General features: G+C 52.0%; 1 protein-coding gene and 1 pseudogene across 4 annotated transcripts; one reads left to right on the top strand and one right to left on the bottom strand.

Moving 5' to 3' along the window:
- The first annotated feature begins 320 nt into the window (after positions 1 to 320).
- On the top strand, positions 321 to 18,299 carry Trim39 (tripartite motif containing 39). Of its 4 annotated transcripts, XM_051153620.1 has the most exons (10): positions 321 to 406; positions 2,322 to 2,781; positions 4,192 to 4,287; positions 9,566 to 9,796; positions 11,845 to 11,867; positions 12,335 to 12,450; positions 12,966 to 13,150; positions 15,836 to 15,936; positions 16,014 to 16,096; positions 17,905 to 18,299. In XM_051153620.1, exons 2-10 carry the CDS (start codon positions 2,329 to 2,331, stop codon positions 18,108 to 18,110), a joined length of 1,494 nt encoding a protein of 497 aa, XP_051009577.1. In that variant the 5' UTR covers positions 321 to 406; positions 2,322 to 2,328; the 3' UTR covers positions 18,111 to 18,299. The 4 variants fall into 4 exon arrangements, with proteins under 4 accessions (XP_051009577.1, XP_051009575.1, XP_051009578.1 ...); XM_051153618.1 differs by lacking the exons at positions 15,836 to 15,936; positions 16,014 to 16,096; positions 17,905 to 18,299 and having other exon boundaries at positions 12,939 to 13,974; XM_051153621.1 differs by lacking the exons at positions 321 to 406; positions 2,322 to 2,781; positions 4,192 to 4,287; ... (2 more) ...; positions 12,335 to 12,450; positions 12,966 to 13,150 and adding an exon at positions 15,643 to 15,758 and having other exon boundaries at positions 17,905 to 18,030; positions 18,167 to 18,299.
- On the bottom strand, positions 16,603 to 17,421 carry LOC127195260 (60S ribosomal protein L10a-like; annotated as a pseudogene).
- Positions 18,300 to 20,127: the final 1,828 nt, after the last annotated feature.

Below are 20,127 nucleotides of genomic sequence, written 5' to 3'. Positions count from 1 at the left end.
AGCCGGCGCGGCTGAGCCCGCAGCGACGCGCAGCCGGCCGTGGGCTCCGGCGTCCCTCCACGCGCATGCGCGGCCGCCCGCCTCCTGAGGACCGCTCGGGTCGGTCACCCGGGCGCCGGCGCACCTCCGCCACCTGCCGCGGCGAGCGCCCCGCCGCCCGGTGCTCGCCGCGCCGGCCCTCGCCTCCAGCACCGCCGCAAACCCAGCTAGGCCCCGGGATCGCGGCGGCCCGACGCTCGCTGCGCCGCCGCCGCCGCCGCCTTCCACAAGCCGCAGCGCGGCTTCCGCTTCCGGCGAGTATTGTGTGTCGCGCCGCGGGCGGGGGTGAGGGGAGGAGGAGGAAGGAGGGAGGCAGTGCTCCGGCGGCTCCGCGCCCCGCACTCCGGGACCCGGAGCCGGGAAGGAGGTAGGTGCTGCGCCGCCGCCGCCGCCGCCGCCGCCGCCGCCGCACGGAGCAGCCGGCTCCTGCCCGCCGGCCGGCTGCTCCTCACGCCGCGGCTGCACGCCCGGCGAGCGCGTCACTTGCCCGGCCGGCGCGCGACCCACGGCTGCCTCCGCCCGCCTCGGGCCCGGAGGACGTCTGCCGCCCCGGCGACGTCAGCGCGTCCGGCGTTGCTTGGCTACCCCGCCGTTCCCCCCCCCCGCACCCCCCATCCCCGAGTCCCGCTGCTTGTGGTCTCCCCGGGGCGAGACTGACGCAGTCGCCACCGCGGGGTCTGGGCTGCGACATTGCTGCGCGCATCCCGCCTTCACGTCACACACCTCTCCCCTCACTTGGGACGCGCATCCCTTCCTCCCCCGCCAAGCACGACGTGTGCCCCTTTCCCTCCCCAGCCCCCTTTTCTCGCTGCGGTCCTCATGCTCCCTGATACGGCAGGAGAAGATGGAGACCGGGTGGGACAGGCTCCCGAGGTGGTACCCAGCGGGGATAAAAGGCAGGACGCGGACGTCTCCGAAGTTACTACTTCTTCTGAGACCAGAGCCAGAAGAGCACAAGGCCGTGTTCTGGGTGTCCTGTACATCCCCACCACTAAGACTCCCAGCTCCAGATCCCCTCCATACCTCACTAACCCTTAGCCCATTTCTCTTTCACACTGCTCATTTGATAGTTAGATACATCCTGGTCTCTTATTCAATTTTCGGTGAGGATGTCACATAATGTATGTTAAGATTGGGAAGGAGGCTGAGTCACTCGGCAGATGTGGCGGGTTTCCTCATTCTAATGGGGGGGGGGACATCCAGCTGAACTTATCTGGGTCCATTTCGTCCCTTGGTTATCAGGAGATATTTTGCCAACTCCTTAAAACTCTTCCATCTGTACCACCGGTATCCGGAGTTACATGGCCACTTCTACATCCGTGTGTAGACCTACCAGAGGTTCCTTCATCTGTTTGGGTGCCTTTGCGGGGGGGGGGGGGGGGGGGCGAAGGGAAGTAGGGGTTATGGAACCGGAGGAATTAACTGATGTACTGGCATGTTAAAGGGTAGAGTGTGGAAGAGCCTCTCTCTCGGGCTTGTTGCCAAGTCTGAGGTGTATCTAAGAGCTTTGATTGCTTTTCACCATTGACTTAAACATTCACTGAGACAAGGTGCTCATATTCAATCCAGGCTGGCCTTGAACTCCTGATGCTCCCGCCTTCACCTCCCCAGAACTGAGGTCGTAAGCATGTGCCGCCACCATCCTTAGCTAATTTCCTTATTTTTTTCGGGGAAGGAGGAGGGGGATCGGTTGAGACGGGGTTTCTCTGTGTAGCCTTGCCTGTCCTGGACTCGCTTTGTAGACCAGGCTGGCTTTGAACTCACAGCGATCCGCCTGCCTCTGCCTCCCGAGTGCTGGGATTAAAGGCGTGCACTACCACGCCTGGCCCAACTAAACTCATAACACTTTGGCACTCTCCATGGTTCCCTCCCTCTATAGACAAGGTCTCTGTAGTTCAGGCTGTCCTACAACTCACTGTGTAGCCCAGGGTAGCCTTCAACTGATGACAGTCCCCCTGCCTTGACCTCAGAAATGCTGGGATTATGGGTTCGAGCCACCAGATCAGGCTCCTATTCGTCTCTTAGAAAAATATGTCAAATTTAGTTAAAGGAGGAGTCTGTAATGAGAAAACAGAGGTTAAAAGAAGTAAAGAGATAGGGTCTGTGGATGTGCACTGAATCAGAGAACAAGTGTTGGCTGGAAGTCACAAACTGTAAACAGAGCAATAGGTGACACCGATGGGAGATTACCAAGATGGGGCTCCGTGGGAGCTAATGTCAGGACAGGGGTGCAGAATTACAGTAGCCAACTAATACTTTTCTCTTCTCTCCGTACCTCCAAGTTAAATAATGGCAGAGACAAGTCTGCTAGAGGCTGGAGCCTCTGCAGCCTCCACAGCTGCCGCTCTGGAGAACCTGCAGGTGGAGGCCAGCTGTTCTGTGTGCCTGGAGTATCTGAAGGAGCCGGTGATCATTGAATGTGGGCACAACTTCTGCAAAGCGTGCATCACCCGCTGGTGGGAGGACCTCGAGCGGGACTTCCCCTGCCCCGTGTGTCGGAAGACGTCCCGGTACCGAAGTCTCCGGCCCAATCGACAGCTAGGCAGTATGGTGGAAATCGCCAAGCAGCTCCAGACAGTCAAACGGAAAATCAGGGATGAGAGCCTCTGCTCCCAGCACCATGAAGCCCTCAGCCTCTTCTGCTATGAAGACCAGGAGGCCGTCTGTCTGATATGTGCGATCTCCCATACCCACCGGGCCCACACCGTCGTGCCACTGGATGATGCTACACAGGAATACAAGGTAGGCAAGCAGACATGCGATGCCAGTGCGGGGAGCGAGGGAAGCCACTGAGAACGCTGGCTTTCTGAGTAAAGGGGCTGAGCTCCTGAGGCAGGAGGATTGCCTCTGCCCCTCTGTACTGCCCTCAGCTGTGCCCTGGTCACCTGTCCTCCACAGGGACAGGGACTTACTGCAGTGCTAGTGAGTCTTCACACTAGGTAGGTCTTGAAATAAATAAGGGAAACCACATGAAGATCTGAAAACTATTTTGATTTCTTCACTTATGCCTGTTTGTGTAGGATGCTCTTACTTTCCCTGTTAGTTGGAAATAGCTGACATCACTTTAGACTGATACCCAGCACACTAGGCTGAACCTGTCTGTGTCTTCCCATATAATGGGACCCTCAACACCTAACTTGCCAGTGAGGGCACAAGGTACATATTTAGCAATAAAAATCGAAGATGGTACTGCCTAGAATTTTCACTCATTCTGCTTAACTAACAAAGTATTTAAAAATATTTAAGATATTTACAGTTAAGTGTTGTTTTGTGTACAAGTGGTTAGATTTGAATGGAAGCACAGGTTTAAGAGGATATCCAGGCCGGTTTATAATCCCGTGGAGGCCAGAGGACCAGGAACTGAGGTCGTCTGTGGCTACGTGTTTGAAGCCAGCCGGCCGGCTAGAGACCTTATTGTAAAATAACAACAATAGATAAATAAAGGATATGGAGGCACAAAAGTAGCTCCTGGCAGAAGGAGGGTGTAGCTGGCCATGGAGACTGACCTTGGCATACGCACCCTGCATGGATCCCCAGAACACACAACACCCAGCTGACTGTGATAGGCAGCTGTCCATCAGAAAACAGTGGGAAAGGACACTGTTGATGACAGCGGGGGAGAAGAAAGTCAGGGGAGCCACAAGCATGATGGTGACAACTGATGGCAGGAAAGGGGGATCTATAAAAAAACCCGACTTCTCCAGTTCTAGGCAAGGAAGAGAGCTGGATCAGGAAGTAATGAGAGGATAGAAAGTGCACGACTTAGGAGCGGAGAGTGTACATTAGTGGTAGAGCATCTTCCTAGTGTGCGTGAGGCCCCGGCTTGGACATAAGTTCTTCAAAGGAGGAATGATTAGGGCCGTAGAGATGCCTTAGCAGATAAGAGCAGCCCTGAGTTTGGTCCCCAGATGGCAGTTCACCACCGCCTATCACCTCAGTTCCTGGGGTCTGACGGGCTCTTCTGGCTGCCATGGGCACCTCACGCACACACGCTCACACTCTGGAGCAGACACTTAAACATTCACAAGGCTAAAAGAAAAAAAAAAAATGTTTTAACAGCAGCAGTAGGAATCATAAGCAGGTTATTACTCTTGAGTAATGGATGTGGCAACTAACTCCAGATGTCACTTCACCTACTTTCCCAACCCTCAGGAGAAACTGCAGAAGTGCCTGGAGCCCTTGGAACAGAAGCTGCAGGAGATCACCTGCTGCAAAGCCTCCGAGGAAAAGAAACCAGGGGAGCTCAAGGTAAAGGCATCGGTGGCTTTCACTGCTCGGCTAGGTGCTCAGCTATAAGGAGGGCAGCCGCACTTTACTTAATCTACTAGTTAACTGGAAAACTGCTGCTCTCTCAAAATATTTCATTAGGTGTATCATTAAACACTATACTTAAATTCCTTACCGTGAATTAACTACTAAGGAGAATATAAGAAATAAAGGGACAAGCCGGGCGTGGTGGCGCACGCCTTTAATCCTAGCACTCAGGAGGCAGAGGCAGGTGGATCGCTGTGAGTTCGAGGCCAGCCTGGTCTACAAAGTGAGTCCAGGATGGCCAAGGCTACACAGAGAAACCCTGTCTTGAAAAAAAAAAAGAAAGAAAGAAAGAAAGGGACAGCCGGGCATGGTGGCACGTGTCTTTAATCCCAGCAGGTGGATCTCTGTGAGTTAGACAAAGTGAGTCCAGGACAGCCAAGGCTACACAGAGAAACCATGTCTCAAGAGAGAGAGGGGGAGAGGGAGAGACGAATCCACAGAGTTAACATCTGACTCGCACACATGCACTGTGGTCCGCGTGTTCACCTGCTCACTGTGTGTCTACACACATTATATATGCAGTAACGAGCACTTCACCTCTGCTAAGTCTAAGGAGTCCTTGCCCAGTGCGCTCCTCCCACCCCAAGCACGGCTGCGGGGATGGTGACTTAGAGGAGTGGGAGGAAAGAGAACCTGGAGCATTCACAGGGGAGATAGAAGGTGCTGAGCAAAGGCTCCCAGAACTGTTCAGTAACATTTTGTTTGTGTGGTTTTAGTTGTTACCTGTGTGTATGGATATTTTGCCTAGGTGTATGTCCATGCACCACGTGCTTGGTCCCCAGGTTGGACAGTGGGGACATAGGATCCCCTAGAATGGGAGTTAGCAATGGTTACCAGTGCCATATGGGTGCTGGGGATCTGAACTCAGGACCTCCTGGAGAACAGACGCCTAACGCACTTACCTAAACCCTCCATCCCCACAGAAACATCCTTTTTGTTTGTTTGAGATGGAATCTTACTATGTAGCCTTGGCTGGCCTGGAGCTCGCTCACTATGTAGACCAAGCTGGCTTCAAACTCAGAAGGATCCACCTGCCCCTGCCTCCCTGGTGCTAGGACTAACAGCGCGCAGCATAGCACTTGGCTTAGACCTGCCCCTCATAGTTAGTAAGCTACAGTAATGTTGACTCATTGGCAGGATGTCTTTCCCTCCTCAGCCTCCACCTGTGGAGTTCTTGGTAAAGCACCATGACCAAAAGCTACCTAAGGAAGACAAGGTCGGTCTTAGCTTACGGCTCCAGAGGGAAAGAGCCGATAATGCAGAGCAGGCAAGGGACAGCAGCAGGAACAAGATGCTGGCAAATCAGATTTTCATCCATACACAGGAAGTAGGGTAAGGCTATAATCCCTCAAAGCCCGCCCCCAGTGACAAACTTCCTCCACCGCAGCTCCACCTCCATAAGGTTCTGTAACCTTTGCAGAGGGCACCAGGGCGACCGACTGGGGACGACTGCACACGAGCAGATGGGGTGTTTCTCCTTTAAGCCACGATGACGTTTGAACCAAAGTGCAGTTGACAAACTTTTATTCAGTGTCTTTGGAACTGCAGTTAAAAACTTTTATGACTGTTTGAATTCATCTTTCTCCCTTGTTACACCTTTGCTTCCCTCTCACCCCAGTCTCCAGAATTGGACTCATTAACCCTTTTTAAACACTTGGTAGGAGCAAGACCCGGTGACACATCTAATTTCAGCATTCAGGGGACTAAGATAGAAGGGTGGCAAGTGAGGAAAGCCAAGACTAGAGTAAGACTCTGTCTCAAAAATAAATAATTATTTTTAAAGTGTGCAGGGCTGAGAGGCGTGGCATCAGCTCTCTAACACAGCAGATAAAAATACAAGTTCATGAGCGGGCACAACGGCGCACGCCTGTCATCACAGACGAGGCCAGGGCAGCAATCTCCAAAGTCCAAATCACAAGCTCAGAGCCAGCACAGGCCAGCCTGGGCTATGTAGTAAGATTGCATCTCCTCCTGGGCAGGAGTGGAATTTTATAATTAGCTATGCTGAAATCAAAATTTTAAAGAAAAGGTTCAGATATGATAGCCTACCTTAAAGCCAGGCGTGGTGGCGCACACCTTTAATCCCAGCACTAGGGAGGCAGAGGCAGGCGGATGGCTGTGAGTTCCAGGCCAGCCTGGTCTACACAGTGAGTCTAAGACAGCCAAGGCTACACAGTGAAACCTTGTCTCGAAAAACCAAAAAAAAAAAAAAAAAATTGCCTTCCTATCTCAGCAGGGAGGCAGATGCAGGCGGGTCTCTGTGTGAGTCCAGGACATCCTGGGCTACACAGAGAAACCCTGTCTCAAAAAACAAACAAAAGATATCCTGCCTACATAACATCATACCAAGTAACATTGGGGAGTAGTTTTTTCTTTTTTTGTGATGGAGCTTCACTGTGTAGGTCTGGCCGGCCTAGGACACACAGACGTCTGTCTGCCTCTGCCTCCTGAACACTGAGATTAAAAGCGCACACACTTCCATCTAAAAGTGATTTGTGACAAAATACAATTGGAGTGTTTGATCCTCACCACCCGAAGGAAGGACACTTTGGGGTGGCTCTGCTTGCACCTGTGTGCGACACTCAAATACAGTAAATATGGGCTCTTTTTAAAGTTTACTTTCATGGGCTGGAGGGATGGCTCAGTGGTTAAGAGCACTGTCTGCTCTTCCAAAGGACCTGGGTTCAATTCCCAGCAACCACATGGCAGCTCACAACTCTTTGAAACTCCAAGATCTGACACCCCCACACCAATGAACATAAATTAAAATTAAATAAGATTTACTTTTTAAGCTGGGCGTGGGGCACACACTTTTAATCCCAGCTCTCAGGGAGGGAGAGGCAAGTTGATCGTTGTGAGTTTGAGGCCAACCTGATCTACAAAGTGAGTCCAGGACAGCCAAGGCTACAGAGAGAAACCCTGTCTCAAAAAAGAAAGAAAGATTTATTTGGTATGGTGAGGGTGGTCTATGTATGTAGTGTGTGTGTGTGTGTGTGTGTGTGTGTGTGTGTGTGTGTAGTGTGCACGTAACACCTGTGAACACAATCTCACAGAGACAAGTCAGATCCCCTGGAGCTAGAATTACAGGCAGTTTTGAACTACCTAATGTGAGTGTTGGAACCAAGCTCAGGTCCTCTGGAAGAGAGGCAAGCATTCTTTTTTTGTTTTGTTTTTCAAAACAAGGTTTCTTTGTGTAACAGAGCCTGTCCTGGACTCGCTTTGTAGACCAGGCTGGCCTTGAACTCACAGAGATCCACCTGCCTCTGCCTCTCGAGTGCTGGGATTACAGGCGTGCGCTACCAGTCCAGCCCTAGAAGCCAGCATTCTTAACCACTGAGCCATCCTCTGGCCCCTGAGAGACAGTCCTAATGAGTCTAATTCAGCACTCCTGCTGTAACACCGCACTGAGAACCTTACTCAGGACAAAGGTGAGAAAGCGTCCTGCTGTTGCCCACCTGAGAAAGCAACAGGTGACCTGGAGTTAAAGCTCCAGATCCAGCTCTGCCAAGCGCCTGAGGTCCACAGGCTTTTGTTACATCCACCACTCTTGAGCCCGAGCCCTGACTCTCGCCTCCTGCCCACTTGTTTTTTGAGTCCCATCTCTCCTCTTTTGAGCTGATGCCTCCCTGTCAGTGACAAGGACTTAAGGCTCCTTCACAGGCCAAAGGTCATTGCAGGAGGGCACAGAGGGCTAGGGATTCATTAACACTTTGGCCTGTTTTATCTGTTTATCTCAGAATGCTAGGTCCAGCACAGCGGTAGGTAAAGGCTATTTAGGAGGCTAAAGACGACCCAAGGTAAAATCTAAGCGGCTCTGGGCCTGCAGCAATCCAGCCTCCACACCACGGCAGCTCTAGTCCGTCAGCCTTTGCAGACACTGCTTCCTTCCAGGGATTCTCAGACATCAGACTTAAGCTGGGCGGTGGTGGCGCACGCCTTTAATCCCAGCACTCGGGAGGCAGAGGCAGGCGGATCGCTGTGAGTTCGAGGCCAGCCTGGTCTACAAAGTGAGTCCAGGACAGCCAAGGCTACACAGAGAGACCCTGTCTCGGGGCAGGGGGTATGGGGGAGAGGAGGAGAAGTGACTTAAACAGTTTAACATGTTAAGAAGGGGCATGCTGCACATACCTCTGGAGGCTGAGACAGGAGGGACCCAAGTTCAAGGCCAGCTTATTCTGTATTATAAGACCCTGTTTGGGGAAAAAAGCAAATAGAAACAACAACCAAAACCAGTTCAGCCCTGGGTCTAATACACTGCGTCAAGTCACTCAGCTGTTGTGATTCTGGTAGTTTCTTATTGCTCTCTGGTTTTTATCAGGTTAGTTTCTCAGGGTTATTAACACCGCATATCTTTAGCTTTCCAGTATTTGTGTTGTCTTTACCAGATGGGATAAACCAAACATCAGGGTAGAAAACAGCAAAAGTCCCTCTGACATCCAGAGCACCATCAGGGTCCGGTGATGTGCTGAAGAAGGGCCCCAAGAGCAGTGTGCAAAACAAAGACTGTTTTCACTCCAGCGTGCTAGGATCACCTCTCTCTACAGGGTGACCCCTAAGTGAGAATGCAGGATCAATTTATAGACAGCTGGAGGGATCTGTGACGACAGGATTAAGTCAGAGTGCACGAGGGGATTCAGGATTGGCTGTTTGATTGGTTATTGGGGACTTTTGAGTCACTGAGATTTTGGCTCTTACTCAGGAGTTGGCCTTTAACTTGATTGGGTGGGCCCAGCTGTGTGCTTTACCGAGGCCATGAAGTAATAAAAACATGGTATTTAGTTATTTTGTTCTGTAAGCTGATTAGCTGTCCATAGATTGTGGGTTTTTTCAGGAATTGTTAGAAACTTGGCCTAGTTAGGCAGAGTGAAACCCTGAAGCCTGTCATGGAGTTGGTCTAGTCAAGCAACTGGGGTCATTGCGGGGTTTGGGGTCCCTGGGGTCAGGTCCGTTCAAAACCTTGAATGTGTTTTGTTAAAATATAAATGGTTAATTTAGCCTGAAAAACATCAAATACTGGTTGTTTTAAATCTTCCCAGTGTTTTGCAGTAGTAAATCATCTATTGGAGGTGTTCAGGTGACAGTATCCCTCACAGGAAGAGACACAAGTGTGCTGCTAAAGTCTTCCCAGTGACAAGGAAGTCTGTACTGAGCCTGGTGGATCTGGGGGGATTTCTCATGCTTGCTGGTCCTGACGGCGCTCTCCCATCCTCAGAGACTAGTGGAGAGCCGCCGACAGCAAATCTTGAAGGAGTTTGAGGAACTCCACCGGCGCCTGGATGAGGAACAGCAGACGCTCCTGTCACGGCTGGAGGAAGAGGAGCAGGACATTCTACAGAGACTTCGGGAAAATGCTGCTCACCTCGGGGACAAGCGCCGGGACCTCGCCCACTTAGCTGCTGAGGTGGAGGGCAAGTGCTTGCAGTCAGGCTTCGAGATGCTTAAGGTTCGACCTTTGCTCCTGCATAGCTCCTCAGGTCAAGTGCAGTGTAGCTTTGCGCAGGCCCTTGTGTCAGCATGGCGTGCACCCCCTCACTGTGCCCCTGAGCCCATGGCGTGCACCCCCTCACTGTGCCCCTGAGCCCATGGCTTGCATTCCCTCATTGTGCCCCTGAACCCATGGCGTGTACCCCCTCACTGTGCCCCTGAGCCCATGGCGTGCACCCCCTCACTGTGCCCCTGAGCCCATGGCGTGCACCCCCTCACTGTGCCCCTGAGCCCATGACGTGCACCCCCTCACTGTGCCCCTGAGCCCATGGTGCGTACCCCCTCACTGTGCCCCTGAGCCCATGGCTTGCATTCCCTCACTGTGCCCCTGAGCCCATGGCGTGCATTCCCTCACTGTGCCCCTGAGCCCATGGCTTACATTCCCTCACTGTGCCCCTGAACCCATGGCGTGTACCCCCTCACTGTGCCCCTGAGCCCATGGCGCGTACCCCTCTCACTGTGCCCCTGAGCCCATGGCGTGCACCCCCTCACTGTGCCCCTGAGCCCATGGCGTGCACCCCCTCACTGTGCCCCTGAGCCCATGGCATGCACCCCCTCACTGTGCCCCTGAACCCAGGGTTCTCTCCAGGTGTGTGCAAAGGACCTTTTTTCTAGAGTACAGCATCTCAGATTTCTGCCATCCCTTCCAAAACTGTATACCCTTCTGTCTTTTCAGAAAATAAGTGCTAGAGCTGGAGAGATGGCTCAGGGGTTAGAGCAGGTACTTCTCTTGGAGAGGACCAAGCTCAGTCCTCAGCCCCCACATGGCAGCTCCAGGTGCTGCAGTGCAAGCAAAAGCTCATACACATATAAGTTGGGTGTTTTGTTTTGTTTGTTTTTCTTTTCTTGTTTTTTGAGACAGGGTGTCTCTGTGTAACCTTGGCTGTCCTAGCCTCAATTTGTAGACTAGGCTGGCCTCAAACTCACAGAGATGCTTCTGAAGTCTTTTTTTTTTTTTTTTTTTTTTTTTTTTTTTTTTTTTTTTTTTGGTTTTTGGTTTTTGGTTTTTCGAGACAGGGTTTCTCTGTGTAGCCTTGGCCATCCTGGACTAACTTTGTAGACCAGGCTGGCCTTGAACTCACAGTGATCCGCCTGCCTCTGCCTCCTGAGTGCTGGGATTACAGGCGTGCGCCACCATGCCAGGCCTTGCTGAAGTCTTTTTTTTAACGTATGTAATTTGTACATCTTTTTAGAGGATAGGACTCTGTTCTACTTAGTGATAAACTATGCATTGAAAACTTTGTAAATGCACTTACCATTACTTTCCAGTTCTGGAACTTAACTTACCTAGTGCCCGCCGGGGGCAAGAGTAGAAGCACAATGTAAAGGCTGCTCAAATACGTTTAAGTGGCAAAGCAGTGCATGGACCCTCTAACCATCTGAAACAGTCCTGCTGTTTTAAGCAGGTGCTTGACGATGACAAGGCTGTAGGAAGTGTGTTTCTCACTCAGATGAGATCCCTGGTGTTTGAGTCAGCTGAGCGTCCCTGCACATTTACATGTACATCACGTGTCTTCATTTGTATGTGCTCCGCTAACCACATTAAACTGGAAATGCTGCAGGGTAACATTCACTGTGTTGTCATCTGGATCTCGAGTAGTCTCAAATCAGGGCTGAGTAAATGAGAGTTTATTACCCAGTGCTAGAGAGGGGCGTCCAGACCACAGTGTGAGATGGAGCCCTCTGTGCCGATCCTCAGTTGGCGCTGCAGTGTGGGGCTGGATTTGGGGACGAAGAAAAGAGCGAGCTCTGTCCCTTGCAAGGAGCCTCCAGTGTCTTTGGGGAACAAACACAAATGTACAGGAAACTACTCGGAAGTTGTATTAATTCATCAGGCTTTGTTACAACCGGCATTTGAGTTGGGCGTTCCATCAGAGAAGCCTCTAGGTCCCTCTTTGCCTGGTGCCTGGTCTTAGATCTGGAACTTTGGGGAAGAGGTAGAGCCTTTTACCATCATGACCCGTGAATTCTAGGACCAATCTTACTTTCTTTTCTCTTTTCCTCTAGGATGTGAAAAGTACCCTGGAAAAGTAAGTGACTCTGAGTTCGGTCTTGGCTTAGAGGCTCTGGGTTTAGTGATGCCTTGGAGAAAGTAAGAAAGGGAAGGTTGTGCGGTGTCTGAGTGGGCTACGGAGAAGGACGCCTCCCTTTGACTTCAGGGTGTGCTTGGTCAGAGCAGTGACAGCAGAGGGCTAGATTCTGCTGGTGTCTGTGAGCAGAGCTGTGTTCAGACAAGACGGCAGAGGTTGGGAGCACAGGAGCACAGGAGTGGAGGGTGACTGTCCGCTTGCGTGAAGCGTAAGGAGGAAGTCCTGAGGCTTATCAAACTACAGACCCGTCCAGGGCCACGTAGCTCTCCAGGGTGACGGAGGGAGCCGCTGTCTTCAAGGAGGACGCAAAGCAGGAGAGGCCTGGGTCTACCTTTCAGTAAAGATGACCCACACATACTCAGTTGGCGGGAGCTGCCCTGACGCTGTGTGGCTTTCTTCCCTCCTAGATGTGAGAAGGTGAAGACCATGGAGGTGACTTCAGTGTCTGTGGAGCTGGAGAAGAACTTCAGCCATTTCCCCCGCCAGTACTTTGCCCTGAGGAAAATTCTTAAACAGCTCATTGGTGAGTGGTTCCCAGAAGGAAACTTGCAGAGGGTATGCAAGGAGCAGAAGGGTTGGGTCCTTCCAGGGGGCCCACTCCACCTGCCCCTCAGCAGCCTGCAGTCTCACCTCGAGTCACAGAGTTCAGAGAAGCCTCAGGTGGCATCTGCTCTAAATAGGGACGCAGAAATGTTGAAGGACACCTAACTCACCAGGTGGAGGGAGCACGGCATTTACCACCTTAGCCAAGAGAGTGCAAGGCCACTCCGTTGATATTTACACAGGGAAAAGCAAGCTCCTGCCCACCCTCTCCCCAGCCCCTCCAGCTCGGTTGATCTGGATGTTTCTTTCTTGCCCTCCCTCAGACAGTGCCTTTCACTTTCCTGTACAGCACAAGCGAGCATGAAAGTTACCCAACACAGTGTTCTGGGGACTTTGAGGAGCCAGGCTTTGTGCAGGCAGGCTGGGAAAGTGAGGCAGGGGTGTTTAGCTATTCCCATCCTCATCTAGCTCCCCCACTCTGGCTTCTCCCGCCAGCGGATGTGACCCTGGACCCCGAGACAGCTCATCCTAACCTCGTCCTGTCAGAGGATCGGAAGAGTGTCAAGTTTGTGGAGACAAGACTCCGAGACCTCCCTGACACACCACAGCGTTTCACTTTCTACCCTTGTGTCTTGGCTACTGAAGGCTTCACCTCAGGTCGACACTACTGGGAGGTGGAGGTGGGTGACAAGACCCACTGGGCAGTGGGAGTATGCCGGGACTCTGTGAGCAGAAAGGGCGAACTGACCCCGCTCCCTGAGACTGGCTACTGGCGCGTGCGGCTGTGGAACGGGGACAAATATGCAGCCACCACCACACCATTCACCCCTTTGCACATCAAGGTGAAACCTAAGCGAGTGGGCATATTCCTCGACTATGAGGCTGGCACGCTGTCCTTCTACAACGTCACAGACCGCTCACACATCTACACCTTTACTGATACTTTTACTGAAAAACTCTGGCCCCTCTTCTACCCAGGGATCCGGGCTGGTCGGAAGAACGCTGCACCACTTACCATCAGGCCCCCAACCGATTGGGAGTGACGAGATGTGCAGCTTCATTGGGGTGAGGCAGGGTCAAGAGTGATGGGCCTTTCTAACTGTGGCCTGCTGGAATGTCTTGGTGTCTGTGTGGGTCCAGTCCTGAGCCATCTTGAGAAACCACCTGATCTCTGGGATGGTTTGTGTGAAGGAGTAAAGATAGGGCTGGGCTGCATGGCAGAGCACAGATGAGTGTCCCTCCTTCCTGTAGGGGAGAGTGGGCTCCCGGGGTCGTGACCTCTGGTGTCCAGCGGGGTTCCTATTGCACAGGGGACAGGTTGGGAAAGAAAAGGCTTTTCCAGAAACAAAAAGTCTATATTGAAAGGGTCTTAACTTGCTTAAAATGCAGGAAACAGAAACCTTCCCGAGGCTTCTGTGACTCAGATTCGCTTTGTCCCTTGTGGGAGCACATAGGGATCTGCATACTTGTGTCACGTCTAGAAGTTGAGGGGTGCTTGTTTCTGGGGGCAGAGAGCGGGCACTAACATGAGGAGGAGGTTCAGGGAAGAGGCCCAAGGAGCATTTCTAGAAATGAGTGGGGGTCAGCCCGGCTTTGAACATGGAGAGAAGAAAAGGGTGGGAAGAAAGCAGAACCCGGGTCCCAGAGCTGGGTAACTCCTGCCCCGCTGCTCCCTCTGGAGGTGAAATGGAAGCAGTCCTGTAGACCCAAGTCCACCCTTCCGTTGTTTTCCCAAAGCAGCCAGGAGAGGAGTCAGGTATTGAGGAAAGGGAAGGTGGGAAGAAGCCAGAAAGGAGGAAAGGTAATGAGTCCCCCTCGCCTGTGAGGAAAGGGTAGAAGGGGGCTTGGGCAGCAAAGGGCCAGACAGACAGCCTAGCTTCTGTTACCACCCTTCTCCCTTGGACATTCCCCTCTTCAGAGAATGTAATCATCTTAATGTTAGGCCAAAATAAACAACCATGAGTACACACGTTGTCACAAAAGGTAACACGATGCATGCCAACCCAGACAGCCTGGGTTTCCTGCTGCCTGGGTAGTCTCCACCCAGGACTGAGATGAGAAGCTGCTGAGGGCAGTCAGTTCCTCCTACCACCTCGACAGGACTTTGTCCACTCTCCTCTTACCTCTGTGCCTTGACTGTGGTTCTTTGTGGCAAGATAATTTGGTTGGTCAAAATACGGAACAAAGGATCCACTGATGTGATCTCTGAGTTGTGTAATTTGGCAGTGACTTTATATGAGAATTGCTGTGTGTGAAAGCTGTGTTCTTGGGTCTCACCCCCTGCCCTTTATGGAGGTTTGGGTGGGCCTGGGAATCCGCATTTTAATACACTCATCTCTTGTGAGTCCGAAGCCCATACAAAACATCCAGGGAAAATCTCAGCTAATGGCCGTAGTCTGCGCTGGAAGCCTGATCCTCCGCCCGGCCTGGCGGGGCCTGGCTTGTACTGATGTCCTCAGCTTGGGGTTCAGCTTGCATCCCCCTGCGTTTGACCTTGGCTCTTACCTGTTAACTGGGAATCGAGTAAACACCGAGCCAGGAGAATGAGCAGGAGTGGGACACAGTTACTAATGGCCATGCTCTTGACAGTTGTGTGCTGTAGAAGCTGTTCACATGACCAGCCCTGTGACAGCAAGTGTCGTCTTTACTATGTGGAGAGTGGGAGACAGTCGTGGTTTCTGAGGGCGAGGCTCTCTTTCCTCAGGGACGTTCTGTAACGGTTCCTTATGTCCTCACATCTTTCTCACTTTCGGCCCCACAGGCACCAATGCTTTTTGGTTTTAAGTCAGGGTCTGGCGTCCTACCTCACCTCCCCCCGCGCGCGCCCCAAGTGCTGAGATAACAGGAATGTAGCACCAAGCTGGGCGTTGCCTGTTTCATTGTGTAAAATCAGTCTATAGATGGTCCAGGCATCTGCCTTTGACTTCGGGAGCGTAAGACAAAGTCTATCCCGATCTTCCCCGCAACTGCCTTACAGGAAGAGACCAGACTTCTGTCCTAGAAATGTCTCACTGTTGCCTGCTGCACTAGCCGCGCCGGCCCTACCTAATAAATATGAGGAATATCAAACTTTACTTTGGTATTCGCCTGCCTTGCAAAGGATGCACAGGGCGGGTGGGGCTGTGTGGTCTAAGACAGGGGCGGCTGTGGGGTCATGGGCTCCGCACTACGGTTCCCAGAAGGCCTTGCGCGCATCTGGGGCGGGACATCCGCCAGGAGGGGCGGACACTCATGGCGGGCCCCGTGAAGGACCGTGAGGCCTTCCAGAGACTCAGCTTCCTGTACCAGGTGAGACCGAGGTCGGGGCGGGCGGCAGCCGGGCGCTGCGGCCGCGGGGTGACCCGCATGGCCGTCCTTGTCCCCAGGCTGCACACTGCGTCCTCGCACAGAACCCCGAGAACCAGGCGCTGGCGAGGTTTTACTGCCACACCGAGAAGACCATCGCGAGGCGGCTGGTCCTGCGGCAGTAAGGCTCGGGCTGGCGGGCAGGGGTAGCAGCGGCGGGCGGGCGGGCGCGCGCCAACCGCTCCCCTCCTCACCCAGGGACCCCTCCGTGAAGAGGACGCTGTGTCGCAGCTGCTTCTCTCTCCTCATCCCCGGCCTCACCTGCACGCAGCGCCAGAGACGTGAGTGCCCCGGGCCCTGTGGAGGGAGGGCGGCGCCCGCAGGTCCTTCCTCCTAGAGGGCGGGGAGCCCGAAGTGTCCCTAAGACAAGCGTGGACTACAAGCCATTCTGTAGTTAAAAAACAAACAAAAATTAACCCCATGTACTTATTTAATTCCTAAGATGCATTAAGAACCACGCCTTTAATGCCAGCACTTGGGAGATAAAACCTGGTGAATCTCCCTTGAGTTCAAGGCCATCCTGATCTACATAATCCAGCCAGCCATAGCTACATAATGAGACCCTGTCTCGAACAAAAAGACATAGCATCACTTTGGTTCTGGTTTTGATTTTTTTTTTTTTTTTTTTTTTTATACAAGTGTCACTGTAGCCCAGGCTGGCCTCCAGTTCCCCGCAGAGTACTACCCCAGCACCCCTAGCACTAGGATTACAAGCGTGAGACAACACACCCAGCTACTAGCTTGGTATTCTTTGCGGGGGGGGGGGGGGGGCCCCTAGCGCTAAGGTTTATTGGATCATCCTAGTACAGAGGCTGGGGCTTGCCATGCTGCTCTTAATGTACAAAGCCTGGACGTTTTGCCAGTTCTTCTTGAGCAAGGACACCAAGAAATTGACAGCCAGGTGGAGGGTGTAGACCAGCTCATCATCAGTCATCTTCCCGTGGCCAACAGCAACAGCCGGACACAGCACCTTCTTCATCTGGAACTTGGTGGTGGATTTGACCTCCTCAGCTCTGGCCACCATGTTTTCATTGTGTGTCAGCAGGGAAGGGAACTTGCCAGCCTTGTTCAGGCCTGGGCCCAGGATCCGTGGGATCTGCTTGATCAGAGAGAGAGACTCTGAGGCCAAAAAGGCATCATGCTTCTTGACCAACTTCTTGTTTTTGTTAAGTTTCTCCACCGCCTCGATGTCCACATGGGGATGTCCACGGCCTTGGCCTCACCACAGTGCTGCTGGTCCCCCGGGATGCAATCGAGAGCTTGGGGCGAGGAGTGGGCTTGAGCCTGACGGTGCCTGAGAAGTGTTTGTGCTTCTGAGAGTCTTGGTTCTTCAGGCTGATCTGCAGCTCCACCGTCTCCAGAAACCTGCGGTGCTAGCGCTGGTTCCCGTGCAGGGCTACCAGCACCGCCTCGTACAGGGTGTCGTGGGAGACTTTGCTACTCATGGCTGCTCCAGCAGCGAGAACCAGAAAGAGAGAGAGAGAGAGTGGTATTCTTAAAAGCTTTGACTGGAAGAGAGCTAAGTCTCTTCTCCCAGTGGCAGGGAAGTAGGTATGTCATGACAGACAGACAGACAGACAGAAGCTTCAGACATTGGTTAGGATTCCCACGCCTGCAAACGTGTGCTGTGAAGGGGCTGTGGTGCTGTCAGTGGGTAAGGTGCTTGTTAGGCCCGTGTGAAGACCTGACTTCACATCTCCAGCCCCCGTGTAAGAGCAGGTGTAACCCAGCCTCGGGGAGCAGGGGAAGACATACAGAGCCTGGGCCTCTCTGCTGAGCCAGCCTAGCTGAAAGCCAAGAATCTGTGCTGGAAGTAAATGGATGTTTAGGAGGCTGGCGCTGGAGACGGGCAGGGCGGGGAGAGAGGTGAGCCGGGAAAGGGGAGCCGTACACTTGTTAAAGCGTTTGAACTTCATCTTAGAGTTCTGAGGAAGTGATGTTCATGCTGGGTCTCCCGCACACATAGCAAATTTGCATTCCAAAGACAGATTATTCCACTATCATTCCTAGTGATAGTGGAAGAAAAACCGCAAACAAAAAACAGCCTTTTTCTCAGAAGCCTTCTCTTTTTTCCCCACATATATCCCAGGCCGAAAGGGACAGCGCTGGACAGTACAGACCTGTCTGACATGCCATCGCAGCCAGCGGTTCCTCAATGACCCCAAGCACCTGCTCTGGGGTGACCGCCCTGAGGCACAGCTAGAGAATCAGGCAGGTGAGCGGTGGTCCGGAAAGGTGAGGGAGCCTCCGAGAGACAGAGTAGAGCTGGAGAGAAAGGTAGGCGAGCCTGATTAAGGAATGCCACAGTCTTCAGGAGACTAACTCTTCTCTGATTTGCCTTCACTGTCCAGATTTCAAACCACCAGAGCCTCTGCCAAACGCAGCCCCCCTCCCTAAGGAGAACGCGCAGCCTCAGCCTTCAAACACCAGTGATGAGTTCACTCCATTTTCCAGATAAATAAATGTGAACCCTGTTTGACTTTGTGTCCTGTGGCATTTCATCTAGTAATGTCATTTCCTCTGGTTTTTGTTTTGTTTTGGTCAGTGTGGCCTCTCCCTGGGCGTTTTGTACTCCACCGTGCAGGGGATTCCCAGTCTCTGTATGCCACTTGGTCCCATTAGGCCACCCTTGTGTCACTCACACCTGCGTCCTCAGCACAATGCTGTTTGGAAATCGAGCGGCAGCGTTTCTAGCTCACGTGCCTCCATGTTGAGGTGATCCTGGTACTGAGAAGGAGAGGCGGACATTTCGTGTATCTGGGCCTGCCCAGGCTTGCCTTTTTCTCATCTCAGGGGTGTCTTGTATAAAATCATAAGAGAAATGGTCAGGCCTGAACCTACAAAGTGAAAGGTGCCAAACACTGGCAGGTTTGCTTAAGTGCGCCCCATGGGTAAGCTCAGATGTCTACTTGGGAACCTAGGAGAGCCTACTCCAGGACAAGATTTGTAAAATGACTTCTCTGCTGGCTGCAGGTTGTCATGTTAGAAATATAGAAACAAAATTCACTGTCCAGGGAGTGAAGCATCTTCCCTTTTTTTTTTAACCCCGTGTTGCACTTCCTGTTAATGCAGAAGAAAGTCTCATTATAATGTGCCTTAATCAATGATTCTGCACTTGGGATTTTGAAGGAGTCAGTTCCATAACTGCTCCAGAAGACTCAGTAGCAATGTCCCACTGACCGAAGCAAGGCACATCTCCACACCTTCCCAGTCTTGGAGAATAACTCTATTTTGGGTAGCCTGATTACTTAATGTTTAAGAATGCATTTCCTAGGAAACAACAGCCTCTTTAAATGCCTCAGCTCTATCATTTCTGTAGGGCTCCATGTTATCTCATCATAACCCTGATCAGCACTGTTAGCAGGCACCTGCTGCACAATTACTGGGAAAATCATCCCAGGCCACTCCTGTGCTGGCGCACTTGGCTCGGGATTAATCCTTTCTCTCAAAAATGGGCTGTTGCACTTTAATTCTGTGGCCCTGCACAGCCTCCTTTTCCTCCAGTCTCCCTGCCCCACCACCACCAGGAGCTGAAGGGACTTGAAACCGAAAGTGCAAAAGAGCAAGGCCAAGGCTGGACCACAGTCTGCCTTGTAGCCCAGCCTGTATCCATCCTTCCTCCTGCAGGAAGCTCCTGCTCAGTCCCCAGGTCTGAACTGAACCCTTTTGTTCTCCCTTCTCCAGTGCTCCAAACACTTCCACCTCCACCTGGGACCTGTCCAGTCAGTCGCACAGCCTAATCTACAGCCCTTTCGAAGACAGAGAATAGAGTGACCTTTCTGATTTTCCCATTTCATCCATTTTTGTTGTTGTTGTTGTTTGTTTCTCAGCTGATGAAATAAATAATAAATGAAAAACATTTTAAAAGGTACATTGTCACTGAATAAACTATGATTTTAAAAATCAAGTTAACACTAGTTACATATTATATTTTACAAATAAAGGCAGACTTGAATAAAAGCAAAAAGGAAGGAAATAAGAAAAAAAGGTCTTTTTTTAAATGGCAAGTATTTTGGTGGTTGATTTTGTTTTGGTTTGGTTTGATTTGGTTTCATTTGGTTTTTGAAGACAAGGTTTCTCTGCATAGGTGTGGCTGTCCTGGACTCCATTTGTAGACCAGGCTAGCCTTGAACTCACAGAGATCTACCTGCCTCTGTCTCCTGAGTGCTGGGATTAAAGGCGTGCACTACCACTCCTGGCTGACAATTGTTAATTTTTAAAAGCAGCATACCCACTGTGTTGCTGGTGTACAGGGAACTCAGTGAGTTCTCTCTCTCTCTATATATATATATATGTGTGTGTGTGTGTGTGT

Source organism: Acomys russatus, chromosome 11, assembly GCF_903995435.1.
Source record: "Acomys russatus chromosome 11, mAcoRus1.1, whole genome shotgun sequence".
Lineage (NCBI taxonomy): Eukaryota > Metazoa > Chordata > Mammalia > Rodentia > Muridae > Acomys > Acomys russatus.
The sequence above is the reverse complement of the archived record's forward strand: the minus strand, read 5'-3'. Positions and strand labels throughout refer to the sequence as shown.